The sequence below is a fragment of the Corvus hawaiiensis genome, chromosome 3 (genome assembly GCF_020740725.1).
Source record: "Corvus hawaiiensis isolate bCorHaw1 chromosome 3, bCorHaw1.pri.cur, whole genome shotgun sequence".
NCBI lineage: Eukaryota > Metazoa > Chordata > Aves > Passeriformes > Corvidae > Corvus > Corvus hawaiiensis.
The window spans coordinates 64,276,985-64,297,990 of NC_063215.1; the positions used below are offsets into that span (position 1 = coordinate 64,276,985).

Consider the following 21,006-nt stretch of genomic DNA (forward strand, 5'->3'; position numbering starts at 1 on the left):
ATCCATTTAATGTCTTTTACATACTGACTCTTCCTCGCAGATTAAGCATTTGCTAATGGTGCCAGGGAAAATTCTGTAATGGCAATAAATTACCTTATGAGGCTTTCCATATCTATTTTCCATGATTTTTTTTTCCTGAGGAAAGATAAGTATTGTCTTTTCTGTCAAGACTCTCGTAAAAATTTGTCCGTGTTGCCTCCTCTCTTATTCTCTGTCAAATTAAATGGGACAGATTAATTCACCGTATAGAGTTGCACCAAAATGAGAGTTTGGTTTTGACCTGGTATGTTAAAAGTATTTGAAATGAAGTGTGTGTTTATTATGTGCTCCAGCAGTAACACCCTTCCTTGACTTTGTTCTACAGATGAAACACGAGCCATTCTTCTTGTTTGGCAGCAAGCTTGAAAAGAAAGTAGTGGGGAATATTATAAAAGAAAGAGTAAAAGGAGACATTCATGGAGATAAAGACATTACATCCAAACAAACTGAGCCGATACGAATTAAAATCTTTGAAGGAGGGTAAGAAAATATAACTGGAAATTTCAAGCTCAGCCTGTCATTTTAAAGACATTTGAAAATGAGTATGAATGAATTAGGATGTGAACAGTCTCCTGTATTCCTGCCATGTCTTGTAGCTCCCAAGTCTCTTCTTTTTTGTGTCAGTCTTAAAATGCACTGCAGTGTACCTGTATACTCACTTTGGGCTCTACTTTGCTATTAAGACAATTGTTTCCATTCTGTGTGAGAGCACTCACTCAAAATTGTTACTTTAAGTCATAGGGAAATGGATGAACTGTTACCATTTTGATATTTTCTGTACCATTTCTTTGTATTTAGTGACTTCCATGAGGATGTCTTTCCATTTTTAGGCACTGTGTACTTCCACTCAGTTAAACGGATTGACCAGGCATGCTTAGTCTTATTCTTGTAATATTGTATTATTTACCGAGGTTGGATTTTGGAGATAAAACATAAGATGCCAATGAAATCTATGGCATCTAAGCCTAATCCATAGATCTGTCATGTATGGTTGATAAAATAATGTTTAATTTTACTGTGGCAATCTATCACTCAAGTGATAACAGAAACAAATAACAAAGAGGGGAAAGCCAATTAACATTGTTTTGAGGCTTACGAAATTTCTTAAGAAAAGAAAATTAAATAGACACTTGTTTGTCTCTGCTGTTCACTCTAAAATGAAAGATACTGTTTTGTTTCTTTTACAGAATTCTGACACAATGCAATTAGTTTGCCAGTTTTTGGTACTGCATAGTCAGGTGGCTAAACAAGATGTGTTTTTCAGTCTTACCAAATTCAGATGGTCTCACAGCACTGTTTTATTGGGGTAACTAAATAGGTCAGGAGGGAGATGTGAGAAATTCATACATCCATTTCCTTCTCCTGTCGGTTTGTTCCCTTTAAAATTACAGTTGTCCTTCACTGACTTCATGTTTTTGTCTGAGATTGAATAGTCTCCATGAAGTTACCATTACCATTTCTCTGTAGTATGCAACACTGAAGGAGTATAGCCTACATCTTGCCTGAAAGACTGAAAAAGTTATTCTGGAGATTTTTATAGGTGTACTGGCCCAGACACCCTTGTCCCGTCTGTTCTCTGTAGTTGTACCTTGTCCTAGTACCTGAGCCAGTAGGCTGGCTTTACAAGAGTGACCCAAATTCAGCAGTGAGCCTAAGTTTACAAGAAATTTAAAGAGCTGTTGCTTCAACTCACACCCACTTTGAAGTATAAAATTTTCCTGCTTCCCACTATGTAGCATTTCTGAATTTGGATGACCCAGCTGAAGACAGTCTACCTTGATGTAAGCTTCATGATGAGAGGTCAGAAAAGTAAAAGTGTGTTAAGAAAAGCAACTTAAAGGAGGATTCAAATGAGCGTGAGCTGCAGCAGATCACTCTATAAAAAGCCTCTACTATCTAGTACTTTCTTTAGGAAATTTTGTGTGTTACTTGCACTTCCTTAAGTTTTCCTGTACACCAGTAAGGTTTATGAAACTATTTGAGTAAAATCATATAATTCACACTTCACCTAGAAATGTCTCCTAGTAATATTTGGCTATGTTTAGATACCCTTTGAGTGAAACAAAATATAAGAAACCTTGATGTGCACATTAATTTCTGGAGTGGGGAGAACAAAGTCTGTGCAATAGACTGGGGCTTCCTCATTAGAAACATGTTACCTGCAAAACTACAGCAAATGAGATGATGCAGTGTTTGTAGGTTCACTCTTTACTCATGCATCGTAACTTTATTTTGCATTTTACAAGAATTATTTGTGGAAGAATAGATTCGTTCTTTCCATTCTAGACATTCACTTGACTATTTATTAAATCAATGTAATACCTTAGATATTATTGTCATGTCTTGCATTGCTTTCTGTCCTCATTATTGAATTTGTCCTTCTCTTCGAGTTGTTGTTTATGAATTCTGAAAGCTAGTTTTTGACATGGGTGGGTTTCTGTGCTTGCTTGTTCTTGGCTGTTTATTGAGCTATTTTGTTCTTCTTTCTTCAAGCACATCTTCATCTCCTCTCAGCACATAGTGCAATGAACGATATAGCAAATGTCTGTTGTCTTCGTGTCACATTTTCTCCCCTGGACAGACAAGCATGGATGGTCATATCTTGTTTCAGCAGGATATTTGGTTTTCGGTTGTCATGGGGAACGGGTTTCCTTAGGCTTTGTGATTGCTTTTGTTTCACAGCTGTGAAGAAGGTAATTAGCTGAGAAAGATCTGTGGTTGTCCGCTTCTGGTTTGTGGGAACACCTGTCCACCTGGCAGGGAACTGCAGCTCTGGAGCTGCCTTGTGCCAGTGGGGTGGGGCATTTGTATGGCAGCTGGGCAAAAACCAGCTGAGGCTGGGGATGAGTGAGAAGCTGAAGGAACAGAATCAGAATTGAGGCAAAAAGTAGATCATAGAATCATAGAGTTGTTATGGTTGGAAAAGAGCTCTAAGATCATCAAGTCCAACCATCAGCCAGTATAACCAGATGTCAGAGCACATCACCACCTTGCTGCATAAAGCCCATCAAGAGCATTTTGTAAGCATCATAGCAGAGGGAGTTTGGAAGGAAGAAACTTACAACTGCATTATTACCACTGGCAAGTGGCTTGATTCAAGTGAAATTATCCAAGTCACAAAATCTGCTTTCCATCATCTGTGACTGCAGATGTGACTGATGGGATGTGAAGCAGTATTCCTCAAAGAAAAGCAGTCATTTAAAGCTCAGTACTTGCTGCAGTACAGCTAGTTACTAATGGTGTGCAAAGAAAGGAGGGACAGGACAAGCATGCCTGCCTGTCTGACACCTAGCTTAATGACATTGTCAGCCGACAGCAAGAATTCACAGTTTGCTTATGTTCGTTCTTTTATATCTATCAGTAATAGACTCAAATTGAAAAACCCAAATAAAATAACATTGTGGGTAGAAATTGCAGGACTCTGAGACTTGTTGATGCCTTTTAACTCAAGAGTCCTATCCAAGTCAAACTCAGAGAGGCAGTGACTGAAGTCCTTATGTGCACGTTACATAGTAGGAAGGGGGAAATTACTCAAAGCTTTGAGAGAGGCACAAGTTAGCAGTAAGATCTAATATTCCTGGGGTCTTAAAGGTAATCTCGATAGACTCAGACTTCTGGTCTTTTAGTTTTTGCACCAGCCCGTCTTTAAATGTCAAGTTTGTGTGTGTCATTTCTCTTACAGTCATTGTTATGATGAAGCATACTTAAAGAGTCAAGGTCAGTTGTGGCCAAAAACCATCTATATGAATGATGAAGAGACACATGTATTATCATTGTCTTTGTGTCCAATGGGATCTGACAGGTGACAGAAGCCAGTGGAATGAGGTCAAGCAGAAGAAGAGCAGAGATGGAGCAACAGAAAAGCACATGTAATAGCACAGCATTTATCTTACCAGTATCAATCAGGGGTGATATGGTAGACTCCATCCCAGCAAAATCAGACTGTAAAGAGAGATGAAGAGAAGATAAAATGGCAGTATTTCAAATAATAATGGGCATTTTTTTTTGTCTGTGGGAGAAAGCCTGGAGTTAGTTGATGAAGCAGTGGATAGAGAAATGACTAGCAGTCATTGGCATGTGTATGAAGGAGAACCTGGGAAATGGGGCAGCCAGACAAGCAAGATCCCAGAAATGTTGTACAGAAAACCTGCTAGAGAGATCAGTAAATATTAAATTACATTAGACTATGGCAGTTTTGCCCATGCTGCCAGGGACAATAAAATATATAGGAGAAGGACAACTTTGCTGAAAATTAGATGAAAAAACCTGAATGTAGGCATCCACATTTGAAAGAGGAGCTGATGTGTTTAATAGATAAGAAGATGGACTTGAGAACAGGACACTGTTTTATGTTTTTCTAAGGTATTAACTTCAGTATTTATATTGCCCGTGATATAGCTAAACATATGCGAAAGTGTTCATCTAAGAAAAGCACACTTGAAAAATGTTTCAGCTCTGTAACCCAAAAATTGCCACTTTTTTCTTGTAGAGTTATCATCATATTAACAGAATCTTTCACACAGTCCCTTTTTTATTTGAAGTACTGAATGTCAGTAGCAACGATATTTTGTGGGCTGTGCATCCACAGAGTGACTGAAAATACTTTGTTCTGCTCAGGAAGAGGGCAATGGAGGACAGAGGGCAGAAAAAATATTATTTCTCAGTTCTTGCACTTCCTGGATTTTACTTTGGATGAATGATGATGGAATTCTTCCCCAAAGGAATGCCCAGCAGTCTTCAAACCTCAGAACAGCCTGAGTAGATTCCCTGGACTCTTTTAGATTTCAGTATTAACAATTTAGCACAATAATAAAGGCAATGTACAGCTTTACGTAGATTTTCATATCTTACTTATTTTCTAACCACACACTATGTGATCAGCAAAAATAGCATGGAAAGCTTATGTCTGTGCTAAGAAAAATTCCCATAATAGCTTTCTTCAAAGTATCCACGTGTGACGTTTACCCTTTTATTTCTAAAGCATCACATACCTGAGTGAACTCAACTCAGTGTCTCTTTAGGGAACGATTTATCTTTGGGAATGTCAGGCGTCTGTGATGTAAATGCATACATCCTTGCTCGTCATCTGCGTTCCCTTTATACTTAATGGGAAGAAACAGGCATTTCCAGGATGTGATTTATCTGATCCCAAGGGATAAATGCACTAAAATAGTTAAATGAACCGTGCTGCAAAACAACGCTGGTTGGTAAATGTCTGTGCTGTACAAGACTACAGTGAGCTGAAATAAATCCAACCTGCAGGCTTATATTTGGAGTTGTGTCTACAGGAATGGTTTTTCATTGGTTTCCTGACAAGGTGTTTATACTGTTCTCATACTGCAACCTGTTGGTCTCATATTGTTTAAATACACTGGGACCAGTACATTCACTGAAAGCCAAATACTTTATGAGTTCCAGAGTGAGAATTCAGTAGTTCCTTTGGACTTCTGTGAGTTTGCTTTGATGATGAGGATCAGATGCATAGAAGTGATGTTTGTACATGTACGAGACCTAGAGTCTGTATGACTTAAATACTTGCTCTCTTCCAACAGGTATAAATCAAATGAGGATTATGTCTATGTCAGAGGTCGTGGCCGAGGAAAGTACATTTGTGAAGAATGTGGCATTCGCTGCAAAAAGCCAAGCATGCTCAAAAAACATATCCGCACTCACACTGATGTCCGGCCTTACGTATGCAAGTTGTGCAATTTTGCCTTCAAAACTAAAGGTACTTGACCCTTTTTGCTGAGCTCTTACCACTTCTGGAGCTGTTTTGCCCTCTGGGATCCAATTGCCCATTGCAATCAAGGACATTGCCAATTTTCTTCAGAATAAAATTGTTGTGGTTTTATGTATACAGGACTGTATAAGAGAGTTTGTTCTCTTCTGTTTGATCCAGGGATTTTGTAAGACTCTCAGACTCCTTGGATAGCTTCATTAAGACCTATAGGCTTTTGGCTGGTCCTTCTGTCTGCAGAGAAGATATAGTAGCATAAGAAATACCCTGAAAAATAATACTCTGCTAACATTGTTACATGGTGCAAATTTTTATTGCAGCAACACTTAAATGCTACCAGGAGACTACACTTCTTATGACATAATGTAGAAGCAGAGCATCAGCTGCTGAGGAATACATGCCTTCACAGGCTCTATAGTGGGTCAGTTTCAAGTTTATAAATAATGTATGTCTCCAAGATGGGCCACTCCATCCACTGTGGCATTAATTATGAATAGAGATCTGATAGCTTCTGTTCACATGTATTTATCAGCACAGAAAAAAGCTTCCATTTGTCACCCTGAGGCCACAGATAATTATATTCTGTGGAATTCAGATTTGTGATGCAACTATCTCCTCGAAAGAAAAAAATCCTCTCCTTGGTAGCATTCCTTTGTAGCACAGCCCAAATGAGCCTTACATTCTCAGTTTCGTAGCTTCCCTTTGGCAGACAAAAGAAATGGATTCTGGTCCCAGTGCAGTGAACTTAACTCAAATGGGGAGAAAGGAAGCTGAAGAAATTTTCTCCCAAGATCCCAGTGCAGCTTCATGGCTGTTTTGAGGATTGAGGATTGTAATAGTTTCCATGACTCCAGCACTTCTTCCTGTGCCAAAGATGGGAATAGCTGATGGATGGTAGTAGACCCATCAACCTAATTTAAGATGAGAACTTTCATGGGCATATAGAGACAAAGACAAGGAGCTGCTTGTTTGTAGTCCCAGTAGACCATCTGGTGAGCTGTTCTCGTATCATTGCTTACATTTGACATTACTGTAGGAATGGGTCTTGAGGAGGGACTTGAAGTACTTGACAGTATTGTGGTTTTACAGCTGTGTTCAGAGAGGACATTCCAGGAGGAAGAGGTGGCATGGAAAAAAAAAAGTGAAATTGCTTGCTGAGGCTGGCATTTCTGACAGAGGAGAAGAAACATGAAGGATGTGGTTTGCTATTGTACAAGAAGGGCATCAGTAAGAAGAAACTAAGTTAGCCTTTGAAGTACAAGAAGTGTTTAACTGGTGTATTACTGATCATAAGCAGTTGTCAGCCTCATAACTATTGTTGGTATTTTGCTGAGAGCAGTAGCAGTACTTTCAGAGGTACTTAGGTTTTCAGTTTTTCTGAGTACTTAGCCATCCAGAAGCATCAATGGCCAAGTTAGCCTTTTCATGCAGTGCACAGGCACAAGAAACTCCTACTGAGAAGGGAATTATTTGAACTGGCTGGAACTGAAAGTCAGAGAAGAAGAGCCTGGCTTGTGAGTTTCTAAGCACACCTGCACTATCCAGAAGAGGGGTGCAGTGTTCCTGCCCCAAGATGGCATGTGCCACAACACCATCTGGAGATGCTGGTTGGGGTCCTGGAAGCAGCATAAATGCATTTCTAGAGGGCTTTCCTTGAGCTAAGACACACCATGTCTTGGTCATGGGTTGGGTTTGCTTGTGCCATGCTTTCCCTTTTGGGTGTTGCAAATGAGACTGAAGTGGCAAATGGATTAGAGCGATATTCTCCAGCTTGTGCTTTGTGCTCAAGTTTCTTTGTCATGAAATGTCTCTTGGGGCCAATCTCAACCCAGTTTTTTTATCTATGAAGAAACAGACCAAGACAGGCACTCCAGAAAGTCAATAGTCTAGTGTTAGATTGCTCCCTCAGGGGAACAGGAGATTTGCTTTCAAATCTCTGCTGTATCTGGCTTAGATCTGTACTCTAAATCTGGGAGCTGAACCTGGATTTCCCACATCCCAGGCGGGTGCTGTAAATACAGCTCCTCTCAGTTCAGAGACTGCAGCTAGATGGTAAACTTGCATAGAGAAGTCTCCCATAACTGTCTGTTTTTTGTGGGGTACTTTTGCTTCAAAGTGTTTCAAATACATGGAGCATTTGAAAATTATGTGTGAAGTAAATGGGAGAGCCCTTATCTTGAAGGTGCCACAATGTAAATAGGAGCATGAGCCCTGGATGGCTGCTCTGAAGTGGACTTACTTCGATGTCTAGGCAGTCTGTATGTATCATGGACAGTGAGTCCAGGAATAGATCACATCCAAAAGTGAGTTTTTTAGGGGTGCCTAAATGCCATGTGGAAAATTGGAGAGATGCCTGTGTACCTCTCAGGCCCTCAGTTTATTCGAATTTTTTATTTTCTTAAGATATAAAAACCCGCTCTCATTAAAACAGGCTCTGAGGGCAATGGTCTAGATGAGTCAGCCGTGTCTGTTGTGGTGTTTTTTAAAGCTGAAACTCATCATCTGCCGCATAATGGAGTTAAGATACACCAAAACCTTACTTGAACAGTGATCTTTGTTGTTGTGCGTTAATTACATTAATCTCTGATCCATAGGAAATCTGACAAAACATATGAAGTCTAAAGCACACATGAAAAAATGCTTGGAGCTTGGAGTATCAATGACATCTGTAGATGATGCTGAAACTGAAGAAGCAGGTATGTCAAAATGATTTAATTCAGTCATAATGGCCTCATTCCAACTAAAGTATGGAAAGTATGGAGTCTGCAAATGACTCATTGCACTTTAGCACAGTGATGGGCATGGGAAAATATAGTAAGAGTATTTGGGGCATTTTTTAATTGGGAGTTAACTTTTTAATAAACAGGAAGTAAAAAAAAAAAATCCTATCCAGTTGTCTGAGTAATATTTTTTTACATGAAGAGGAGCTAGAAATAAAAGTATGGCCTGTTGTCATCTGTCTCGTATGAGGTTCCCAATCTTTCCACTTAAGATGTGAGAGATGGCAACATTTAGTGAAGGTAGCATAGGATGAATTTGCTTTCCTACTTCCTTTCAAGTATAGAGTTTTAAAGAATTATTTTGAAAAAAATACGGTTTTATCAGTGAGGAATGGCTTTATGCAGCCATCCCGGATGAAGAGCGTCCAGTGACAGCAATGAGTGTGCTGGGTGGGGAATGGATGTGGCGTGAGAGGCGAGTTATGTGCTCACCATTTGGACTTGCTGTGGCTGTTGCAGAAAACATGGAGGACATGCAGCAGGAGGCAGAGAAGAGCAGCAACCTGGCAGGGCTGTCAGCAGAGCACCAGTTTTCTGATGCGGAGGAATCGGATGGCGAGGATGGCGATGACAATGATGATGATGATGAAGATGAGGATGATTTTGATGATACTCAGGGAGACTTGACACCAAAAACCAGATCAAGAAGCACCAGCCCGCAGCCCCCTCGATTCTCCTCCCTTTCAGTGAACTCGGCTTCGGCGTCACAGGGGGCTTCCCCCGAGGGCTCCCTTTCAGTGGGACACACTTCCCTCATCAGTTACTTGGTCACCTTACCTAGCATTCAGGTTACTCAGCTGGTAACACCAAGTGACTCCTGTGAAGACACACAAATGACAGAATACCAGAGGTTTTTCCAGAGTAAGAGTACAGATTCAGAGCCTGATAAAGACAGATTGGACATACCCAGCTGCATGGATGAGGATTGCACGCTTTCGTTAGATCCCAGTTCTTCTCCGAGGGACCTCTCACCTTCCAGTCGACAATCGTCACCTGGCTACGATTCTTCACCCTACAGAGATAACTCACCAAAGAGGTATTTAATGCCAAAAGGGGATTTGTCACCCAGAAGGCATCTGTCACCCCGCCGAGATATTTCACCCATGAGGCACCTTTCCCCACGGAAGGAGGCTGTGCTGAGGAGAGAGTTATCACCAAGACGGGACGTGTCACCAAGACGTCACCTATCGCCAAGGAGACCAATGTCACCAGGGAAAGATGTGTCTGTTCGAAGAGATTTGTCTCCCAGGCGAGAGAGGAGATACATGGCCTCCGTTAGAGCGGCATCTCCCCGGAGGGGCTTGTACCATAATCCAGCATTGTCCATGGGTCAATATTTACAGTCTGAATCTATTCCAGTGGGACACTCAGTAAGTATGAAAGAATATTTTCATTCCTTTTGTCAAAAACAGTACTCTTATTAAATCTGTGCATTTCAAAAATCTTTGCAGCTTTGTGGAAGGCAACATAAACTTTGAGCCTTAGAGGGAAGTCCTGGATCAAATGCAAGAAATTTGGAATAGACAGGGACCAAGTCAGGATGCTGATTCAGTTAGATGCACTAGAGTCAGCCTAAAGGGCAAATCTTCACTTGGTACAACCCTGAGTAGTCCCATTAATTTCAATGAAATTAGGCTGGTTTGCATTTTCTGCCTCCATATTCGTTGCATTTATTTTATATGTATTATATATATATAATTTTTTAAATGGTTGAGGGAGCTTACATGGTATGTGAGGCCTGCTTCTGCAGTGTAACAAATCTCCTAATTCCCAGACTGTCAAATGGGATCAAGCCAAGCTTAAGGCTTAAAGGCCTGTACCTGAGGTATGGTGCCCATCACTGAGTATTGTTTAATGGAATAAAAATGCTAAGATAATAGAACCTCTTGGAAAAGCAGAGTGCACATTGAAATCAGGATCTGTGGATGGAATTTAAAGGACATTATTGTGTGAGAGGAGCAGGCAGCTGTCTGCCCCGCAGAAAGTGCTGTTACAACTGGCTGTTCCGGCAGGGATGCAGCCGTCTGTGTGGAAATATGCAAAACTTGCACAGCTGCTGTCTGTGCTCTTCCCTTTTGGTAAATCAGCTCTCAGAAACTGCCAGATTGGCACTTTTGACCAGCCCTAGCATTCACAAAGCACTCCCTCCACAACTAGATTATGTCTTCAGAGGTAAGGAATGGCCTTGCCATGTGTGAATTCAGTTATTTATCTACAATGCTTCCCTTGCCATGTTGATGTTGTAGCTGCCCTCTCTCCCTGCCTGCCTGTGTGTGTGTTCAACCTGGGTGGCAGTCTCAGATTACCTCAGAGTTCCTTGCTCCCTGCTCTTCTCCTGGCTGGCCTCTTCTTTGTGGTGTTCCTCTGTGGAGGAGAAGAATTGAACCCTGAGCTCATACAGTCAGCATTTCTGAGCTCTGGTGTGATTTTCTCTGTAGAGTCAGGCTGATGTGTTATCTGCTCCCAGGAATGAAGTGAGGGATGCACCTGGGCAAAGATGGCTGGAGCAGGAGCGGACCAAAAAGAGCTGAGATGCTGCCATCCTGGCAGATCCAAAAGTGATTTCCCAGCATTTCAGGGGTATAAGGGAAAGCTGCAACGTGAGTGGCCATAATTATAGGAAAGGGCAGCACAGGTACTTCTCCCACATCTCAGACATGGCCCCATGGCCTGGTAAGTTGTTGAGAAGAGCAGAAGAGAGGGGTGGCTGATTAGATGGTCCCTGAGAAAGGGCATGCTGAAACTCTGCTGCACTCTCACAGGAATGATCACTGCACAGCTGAGAGAGGATACAAATCCCACCAGCGGTTTTACTGACTAAGTGAGGAATCACAAGTGGGTGAAGAGTCACCAGTTTAACCAGTTATGATGTCTTAGTGTCAAATGAATGGGATCATATGGGATTCTACAGCTGACATTGTGCAGGGTGCCCTGGTCCCTCGTGTCTCACGAGACACACTGGCATCCTGTAGTAAAGATTTTGGATATATAATGATGCTACCAAAAGCATATGTTAACAGTCATCCTTGGCCATCTGACAGTTCTTGCTGTAGTATTTTCCTTGTTTGTTACACAGACCTTCCAGTAAGGCATTTAGCACATTGTAAGGACTCTCTTAGCACTGCTAGCTCCTTCTTTTGAAAAGTCCACCATGCCAGATGGAGTTCTAAAGCTTACCTTATTTCTGAGGTAGAGTCAGGCATGTGGCAGTGAAAAACACAATGTAAAATATCAGTTGTCTTACAGAAAGCATCAGTAACTTGGTGGCATGCTGAGTGTTTTGAGAGAGAAGGCCAGACCTCAGTAGACTCACTACAACCTGAGTACAGGAGGCATCACTGGAAGCAGAGCCCAGGCAAACTTAAATGAAAAAATGACAAGTGAGGATGATTGCCCATCACAACAAGTGACTGCAAGGAAGGAAAGATGGATTCCTCCTCTCTTGATACCTTTCTGGAAGATGTACTTTAGCCAAACAGTAGAGGAGTTTAAGTGAAACACAAGTTATTATACTCAGCGGATGGGAAGACAAATAACACCTGAGCTTGCTATAAATTAAAGCTGTCAGAGGAGAAAAAGAAATAAAGGTTGTTTTTCACTTTTAGACTAGTGAAATCCAGCAAACCAGAACATCATTAGCAGCTGCATTGGTGATGCCCATGTCAGCTTACAATCCTTAAAATACTTTAACAGCTGCATTGGCTTCCCAGTCCTCGCAGGAATAAGGGCAGTTTTGTGCTTCTAGAGCCTGCAGTTCGCAGAAGAGGCCAGTTTTCTTTCTTCTTAACTGAAATTGATGTATTTGCTCTAGTTTCTTTGGCCAGTGCTGGTCTACTTGCCCTTCATTGTTGCTTCCTGTTGAATGTCCATGCACTGTGGTCGTCTTGTGCAAAGGGCCTGTAAAGTGCTCTGGCATTGAAAGCACCGTATAGAAAGCAATTGAAATTATTTCTTTAGGAAGTGGAAAAGAGCATGGTGAAAGTAACTATTTTTTTAGATTGTATAAAAATACAGAAAAATACACACTTTTTTTTCCTTTGGCTGTTAACAACAGGATACACTCTTGCAACAGAATACACTCTCCAAAGTAGCCTAAGTCTCTAGTGTGTGCTGGGTCCCCCTTGGCTTTGACAAGTTAAATTGGTGTCTTTAAAATTAAAGCCAGATACCTTCTGCTCTCTAAATTCATTTGGCATCTTCTCTTCTGTCAATGCCAGAGGTTTCTTTCCTTTCTGAGGAGGCTGATGCCATTATCAAAGGGCTCAGATTCTTCTTCCCAGTCATCTTCTGCCAGTCCTGAGAGGAAGAGAAGGAATAGGAAGGCTTCATTTGTTCACCCTGAGTGAATCTCTCTTAGCATTTTAGTTTGGATCAGGCATATGTCTCTGTTGTCACATTTTTTGTGCTTTGACTCACATTTTCAGATCAGTCTTGGAGTAAGTGACCTAGATTGTTGTCAGATGGAATTAAACTGAAAAAATGTGCACTGGGAGGGCACCGGATACACTTGAACTGTGAGTGGCCATTCAAGTGACTCCAGAGAGACAACATAGGGCTAATCTGAAGCCACCTTCCCTGCCAATCCCACAACACTTGCATTGTGAATATGGGATCCAGCACAAACAGTTTCACTCCGTTCCTGTTTGTCCCAACCCTTAGTACACCCTGCTGCTTCCTAGTGCAGACCAGAACCTTTGTCTCTTCTTCCAGTCCCAGGATAGACACAATGAAATTGAGAAGGTATCTTGCTGTGAGTGGTACAGACTCGTCTCTCACTACTATTTTAGCTTCTAGGCAGTAGTGGATTTTGCTTGTGTTGCCATTTTGTTTCTCATCTCATTCATTTTGAAGTCTGAAGCCTGTCTTGATACATTCAGAAGGGCTGAAGGGAATTAGGCACTTCTGCGACTGCTTGAAAGTTGATAGGACTTAAGGTCCTTTGATCATCCCAGACACAGATATTAAATCCCTTCCCAAACACTCACTACTTTATCATCTTGAGTGAAATGCTTTCTTGTACAGAGAGCCAGAAACTTCTGAACTCCAGGTAAACTGTAAATAGGTTCACTGGTGTATGTGGGCTGCTGTGGTGCATTCTCTGTAGGGCTGCAAATTGAGTTGATCCTGAAACCTAAGGCCACACGGAGTTATAGTCACTTTTCTACACATCATGCCTTTCAGAAAGCACATTGGTAATATGCTCTGTTACCGAATTTCACTATAGAGTTCAGTGTTGTCTGGTTTTTAACTTTAAAAAACCTTAAGTACGTTGTGACATGGTAATCAAAGAGACTGTTTTCCACCCAACATCTTTTTGCAAGCTGTGGTCTGAGGCTGCCCAGAGGATGTCTGTGAAGGGTGCTTGGCTTTGAAATGTGATCTTCCTCTTAATCTCCCACAGCCTGATTTGGGTGATGTACCAGATACAGGGTAAACCCTATCTCATCCCTGAGGCATTCTGGGGGACTTGTGAAGCTGGATATAGCTTTGCTCAGGGGTGTGATGTGGCAGTCTAGCTTTGTGACCAGGTCAAAGCATTTAGTGAAAAGCTGCTACAGAATACTGTTGCTCGGGAAATTTTATGTCACCTGGAGTTGAAGGGAAATATGCTAAACTGTAACAAATGAGAATTAATGGGAAACAAACTGGATTCCCATCACCTGACAAAGAGAGGAGCTCATCTCGCGGCACTGGCAGCAACACATTCTGACTGCACTGCAAAAAGATACCGTAACTTCCTGCACTGTGCTCTGTGATCTAATACTTGCCCTGTCAACTGAATAAAGTCTTTGGATTTTCAGGATGCTTGTTGAAAAAAGTCTTTTGCCATGAATATGTATATGTGTGTGTGCTCGTAGGTATGAAAATGCTAGATATTGGTAAAGGAAATAAAAGCAGGGTAAGAGGAAGAAACAGTTACTAGTGACTGTAACCATTTATATTATCTGTTTCTAAACTTACCTACCAGAGCTAGAGAAAAATAATCCAGTATGTGCCCAGCCAGGCTTGAAAGGTATCCAGTGACATGCACACACTGTCACTGTCTATGTTAAAATTGGGACTACGAGACATATATTGGATGATGCTGCTAATCTTAAAGCACACAGCAGTTTCTGTCATGTTAGACACCTCTATCCGACAAGGACAGACTCTTGCTCTATTCCCTTATGAAACTCTGGCAGGGTAAAACATGAAGCCAGTGTCTTTCTCAGTTAGAGATATGTGTGTGACTAGGTTTGTTCTTTGATGAGTTCTACTCTTTTTTTGCTCCATTTCCCTTAGCCGAAGTTCACATCAGATGTAATAGTGATAAATGTCATGGTGTAGGAAACATTCAAAAGCACAATATGACTGAGAAACTGGTTGACAGACCAAAGATGGAAAAAAAAATAGGGGGCAAGCAGCTGTGCAGAGGTGAGGTTAGCAATAGGGAGGACTGACAGGGTAGGTGAACTGTCTTGTGGCTTGTCAATTGCAGTTTATTTTGTAAAGTTTTCCCTATTCAGCAATATAATGTGCTGTCACTGTGCTTTCTTATGACAGTTTCTCTTTTATGAGACTCAAGCGTCTCACTTTCTGAATAGGAAAATTCCCAACATAGATTAGTCTCTGAATAATATCTCTGAAGTTCGAGTCTGATGATTATGGATCACCCTTTCGTGTCTCGACATTGATTTATATTAAACAGGACAAAGCATCTGAGCGCAGTGAGATTGAGCCCTTGGGTAGCACAGAAACTGAATCTTTAATTGCCCCCTAAACCAGCTCCCTGGGATGGGATCAAGAGGTTGCTTAATGCCTTGAGAGCTAGGATTTCCCAGCAGTGAAGTGCTGCCACTTCAATGCATTGGCATTTAGCAGCACAGTCCTCGGGCTGCCACGCCAAGGCTGCGGTAGCACCACAGCTCTGGGGCAATTGATCTGTGTTTGGTCAATTTACAGAGCAGACATGAGCATTTTCATTCATTTAATTTCATATGAGAGTCCCTGAGAGTTGTGTGGCAAAATCCCACACATAATTATAAAAATGTCATCCTGTACTTGTGTCATCACTACTCCTCTGGTCAGCAGTAAATGATACTTTATCATCAGATAGCAAACAAATTTTAAAACTTAAGAATGAAAGAAAAAGGAACCCAAAAGCCCAGGGCATATTTAATACTGAGTGGAGATGGAGCTATTCATTCTTCCAAGGCGAGAACTAATGGGAAGGCAATGAAAATGTCAATATTGCGAGATTGGCTTTTATTAGCCGTCACAAAATCCCCCATTCTTCTCCATCCCATTATGAGTGGGCGAGTCTCCCTGGGACAGAATCATCACTTTTGCTCACAGCTGATGCCTGTGCTTTTGTTATTATTTATTGTTTACACTGCAGATAAGCCAGAGGGGTGCTCCATTGTCTCAATGACTAGAAAAATTTGTGTCTTCATTGCAGAGAGACACTTAAACTTGCATGGAAATACCCATCTGCTTTCACCAAGGATTGGGTAAAGCTCCCAGGGAGCAAGTGTCTTCTCTGGGGCTCAAGAGCAGATTTTTCAGAAGGCAGAAAATACATACATGCTGTCAGATATTCCCTGTTATGCCAAGCAGTGGTGGTGAGCAGGGGATGTTCAGATGTGTATTTCTCTGCAACAAAGTCCAAATACCAGCATAGTTTTCCAAAAGAGAGGGTAAATTTCTCCTGAGGAATGAAAATCTATCTACCCCAAATTCTGTTCAAAGTTTCAGTTGAATGTAATATCATCCACTTCCTGACCTAAATTGCTGCGTTGTGTTGCTGAACTCTCTTAACTAGCCACTGCCTTTCCCTTCAGAGGCATGAGCCCTCTAGGGCTGAGCTAAGCAGAACCTCCTCGGTTGTTTGGATATGCAATTAGTGGAGTTTTCCAAATGCTTTGGGATCCATCTGGATGAAAGGTGCTTCGTGAATGGGAGGTTGAGTTAGACAGGAAAGCAGATAGGTGGTTTGGCAGCCAGACAAGAATTCTGCTAGTAGCAGCACTGACATCTCTTTTTTTCTTTTGCTTACAGAGAAGGGGGTTGTCTCAGGCACCTTACTTCAACATATATGGAGAAAAAGGAGGCATGGAGCACCGCAGGTCTAGTCTGTTCTCCGAAGGTCCGAGCGACTACGTCTTCAGTCATCTTCCACTACACTCCCAGCAACAGATCCGAGCACCTATCCCCATGATGCCTATTGGGGGTATCCAGATGGTCCACTCAGTCCCCGTGGCCCTTTCAGGTTTACATTCTCCGTCCACTCTGGCCCTACAGAGGGAGCTCTCTGAGGAGAAGCAAAGAGGAACTGCGGAAACCCTTACAAAAGAATCGTATAGTATTTCTAAGCACCATGAGAAACGTACCTCTCCGCACAGCTTGCACCCCGCTGCTCCCCCCAGCGCCCCCTCCTCGCCGCTGCTGTTGCTGGCGCAGAGCACATCCGAGGACAGTGTCGTGGCTACTGAGAGGGAGCAGGAGGAGAACATACAGACTTGTACAAAAGCCATAGCCTCTCTGCGAATCGCCACAGAAGAAGCCGTTCTGCACGGGGCGGAGCAGCTGCAGAGGCCTTCTGAGCCTCACCAGAAACCCTTAGAAAGTGCACATTTTAGCATTAAACACTTTAGTGGATCTGAGCCAGGCCAGACCTGTGCCTCAGCCACCCATCCGGACTTGCACGGTGGTGAACAGGACAGTTTTGGTACATCACAGACTGCGCTAGCCCATCCCACCTTTTACAGCAAGAGCTTTGTGGGTGTCCAGCAGCTGGGCTTTCACAGCAGGAGCGACCCCCCATCAAGCACACAGGAAAGGAAAGATCCGTCATCTGAGAAGAGCAAGCCACATTGATCTGAGATGCATGGAGACTTTAACCCATACATTTACCCCACTTTTTTTTTTTTTTTCTAGAGATAGAAAAAGTATTCAACTTTACAGCATGCCTGTTCTAAGTTACAGTAGTTTGCTATTATATATACTTTTGTTATATCAAAAGAATTAGATAAAGTAACAAGTCATCATGAGCCTGACCAAAACTAAATTTGAAATTCTTATTGGGTCTGGTACTTTTAAATTGTACAGATGTTTGTGCCTTTTCTTTACTTTGCTTATATTCTTATAAGCATTTTTTTAGCAGTAATTTGTACATATTTTAGAATTTGTGTATCTGCTTTGTAATAAATGTAATTTCTTTCCTTTTTTGGACACTTGGATCTAAATGATGTAAAACAGAACAGCATCAATATATGTGAGGTTGCACTAAAACATATTTTTATATGATTAAAACTGAACAGCTTTTATGTACAGCTCTGATTCTGTAATACTAATATTTATTTACTTTGTTTCATAAATTGTAAATTTTTTTCTTAATGTTGTGGATTGCTTTTCTATGTGAAGCATGGGATTTACTGTTGCGTAATTAGAACAAAATGTATATTGTAAAACAAGATATTTAAACTAGAGTATCTTATCTTATTCTGCACTTATGCATTAGTTAAAAAAAAAGATAAAAGATGTATCAGTCAGTTCTTAACTCTTGTAATTTTTTTTTGTCTCTTGTTTGCCGGATTGACTATAACTTAAGTGCTGATTGTGATTTTAAACTGATAGTACCGTAAAGCATTAAAGTAAAACAATGTGCTATTGTGAGTTTTTTCAAAGCTTTATAAAACAGTTATAAATATATTAAAAGTATTTGGTCTTATGTGAACATGTTGATCTATACACTCCTTAAAAAGCTATGGGAAAACATTCCACCCCATGTAAATACGTGCATCCCTGGTGCCATCTGTGTAGCTCACCGGGACCGGCAAGATTTGCTATGCTGGTGCTTCCCGGAGCGGGACTGGGGCACTGCTGACTGCCGGGAGGCAGAGCCGAGCAGCGTCCTGACCCGCTCCCTGGCCTCCAGCAGCAGGGTGGCAAGGCCCCTATGGCCGCATGGGGCTGGGCGAGGAGCTGGCCTGCTGGCTGCACACACGGCGCCCTGCCGAGCCTGGAAGTCCCCTGCTCCTGAGGGCTGAGCAAGAGGCATGAAGAAGTGCTCTGAAGTGTCAGAGAGGGGTTTGAAGAGGAGAAAAAGGTGTTTCCTTGCACTTGAACTCCATAGCTGGCCACTCCCTACTGCAATACCTGTGTCAGCTTCGGGGGAGGCTCCCGTTCTGTCCTGTTCTGTCCTGTCCTGTGGATAGAGGTGTGTGGCCCTGCCGGTGAGGCAGAGAGCACCACCACCCCAGCCTCTTCTGAAATGGGTTTCATGGGCAAGAAAGTCACAGTCTTCCAGTGTAGGGTCTCCATCTGGGCAAGGTTTGCTCCAGAGGGAAGGGAGAAGGAGCCCGGGCTTGTGTTTGAACACGTGTGGTGGGTTACCACTACCACCAGCAGCATGCGTGCACGCACGCACGCACACACACACACACTCAAACACACGCATGCATACACACAGATGAAAGAAACCAACGACCTGGATTATATTTTGTGCTATTTAGTGGATTATAAATCTGTGAAAACAAGTTTGTATATTGAAAATACATCTAAGGAGTGTTCTTTAAAAAGAAATAAATATACAGTTACATGCATGAGGTGTCTAGTTTTCATATGTTCTTCGAGTTTTCCAAGTTTATTGGTGTTCAGCATCCTGCACAAGAAGCACCCTTAAAAATGTGAGTGGTAGTGAAAAATGTGGACCATATTTTGGCTTTCTCACATATTATCAAACTAAACCAGTTTATTTCTCCAGTAATACTGTGTGGGGAGAGAGCCACAGGTGGCATATTGTCGTACTTCTAGCACGATGGCATATAACTAGTGTAATGCCATAATGAACTGTGACCACTTCTAAACATTAAAGGTTAGCTTCTCATACCCATTGCAATGTTCTGACTTTATTCCAGATCATTGTGATAACCTTGCCAAGATAAGCATGTGCCAGAAAACTGGCTCATCTCAGACTGGAGAGAGGAGAAGCAGTATATGTAGTAGGAGATGAGCAGCCTGTTGGATCATGCTTCCATAAAAAAAAGGAGGACTCAATTATACATTTTAAATAAACAAGCTCCATCTGATAAAAGCCTCTCTCCTCCTGGGCTTCATGGCTGTATTGAGAACAAAATGCTGTGCACAATGATCAGCTAATCAGGTAATCATAGATATTTCATTAAAAGGGAACCAGGCAACCCCTGATGGTAAATGCTCTATTAACATTGCCTTTGTAAGCAACCTCTTACTGTGGGAGTTACCTCTGGCTTGTTTGATTATTTTAATTAATTTGCAGCTGCAATTTGCCATCCACCTTCTCAGCCTTGGGGCATGTTTTTTTTATAATCGGTGAGCAAGTATCACTGAAATTGCATGTGATATTTTTGGGTTACAATAGAGCAATGCTGAAGAGGTTTCAGGTGCTTACAGTCTTAATTGTGTTTTCTTAATGAGCTAATGTGTATACAGTGCTTTGAAAAAAAACATATCCTTATACAAAGCTTAGGCATCAATGGTGACTTTTCATGCTTTGGAAAGGGTGTGGGGGAGGAATGGCAAACGTGTCTGACAAAATTTTCCCAGGCATGAGCAATTTTCAGAATCAACATAGCAAGCACAGCAACTGGGACTGGGGGGCAAATAATTCCATGAGTGCTCTGCCTACTCTTCCCAGTGCAGCGCCCTCCAAGCTGCCTGCGGAGATGACTGTGTGGGGCTGTTTGTGCCCCGCTGTGATGAGCCCACGGGCTCAGCCTCCGTGCTGCGGGAATGCAGCTGCATGGCTCCCCGCCGGGAATGTTGGTCTCCGGGCAAGACCGGAGTTGCCTGTGTGAGACAGCCCCTCTGAGGGTGACGGGAGGGGGTTCCTCCACAATACTCAGGGCAATGGATGCACGGAGGTCTGTTAGGACCAAAAAGTGTAATCCTGAGCTCCCTGATGTAAACGGTCTGTGTTTTTAAAAGGGATGAAAAGAAGAGATTTAACAGGGTGATCTAGAAAACTGCAGAACCGAACAAGGATCCTTGTATGCAATGTGCTAAAAAAATTCTACGTCAGGAATATAATTGCCTATTATATTGTTCAAGGAGGTTATAATTTTCTATGAAGATCCATATGTCTTTTCTGTAAAGTACAAGGGAAATACAGATGCTCTGGCAAGCTCTCTTTATTTCCTTCTCTCAGAATACTGTCACCAGAGTCACTTCAGGACTTACTCGCGTCAGCAAGACAGAGGGTGTATCAGTCTCATGTAACTGCCTGCACAACCCTCTCACGAAGCTTTAGATTCTGATTCAGGGTAGTAACTCCACTGCAGGTTAAATACTTCTATGTGGACTTCCCCACTACAGGACACACTGCCAGCAGCAGATAATAATTAGCACCAATAAAGGGCATCATTAGTTATAACAGACCCAAATGGAGTCAAGGGACTTAAGTACAAAAATTTCAATTCAGGAATGCTGCAG

The 21,006-nt window shown here is 42.0% G+C and overlaps 1 protein-coding gene across 6 annotated transcripts in view; it reads left to right on the forward strand.

Moving 5' to 3' along the window:
* HIVEP2 (HIVEP zinc finger 2) overlaps nt 1-19,139 on the forward strand; it is a 106,153-nt gene extending 87,014 nt beyond the window's left edge. For all 6 annotated transcript variants that reach the window (XM_048299911.1, XM_048299910.1, XM_048299909.1 and 3 more), the window contains 5 exons: nt 365-519; nt 5,592-5,767; nt 8,371-8,472; nt 9,016-9,926; nt 16,594-19,139. In XM_048299911.1, the coding sequence (XP_048155868.1) occupies nt 365-519; nt 5,592-5,767; nt 8,371-8,472; nt 9,016-9,926; nt 16,594-17,412 (2,163 nt within the window). In that variant the 3' untranslated portion in view covers nt 17,413-19,139. The remainder of the gene's footprint in view (nt 1-364; nt 520-5,591; nt 5,768-8,370; nt 8,473-9,015; nt 9,927-16,593) is intronic.
* The last annotated feature ends 1,867 nt before the right edge of the window (nt 19,140-21,006 follow it).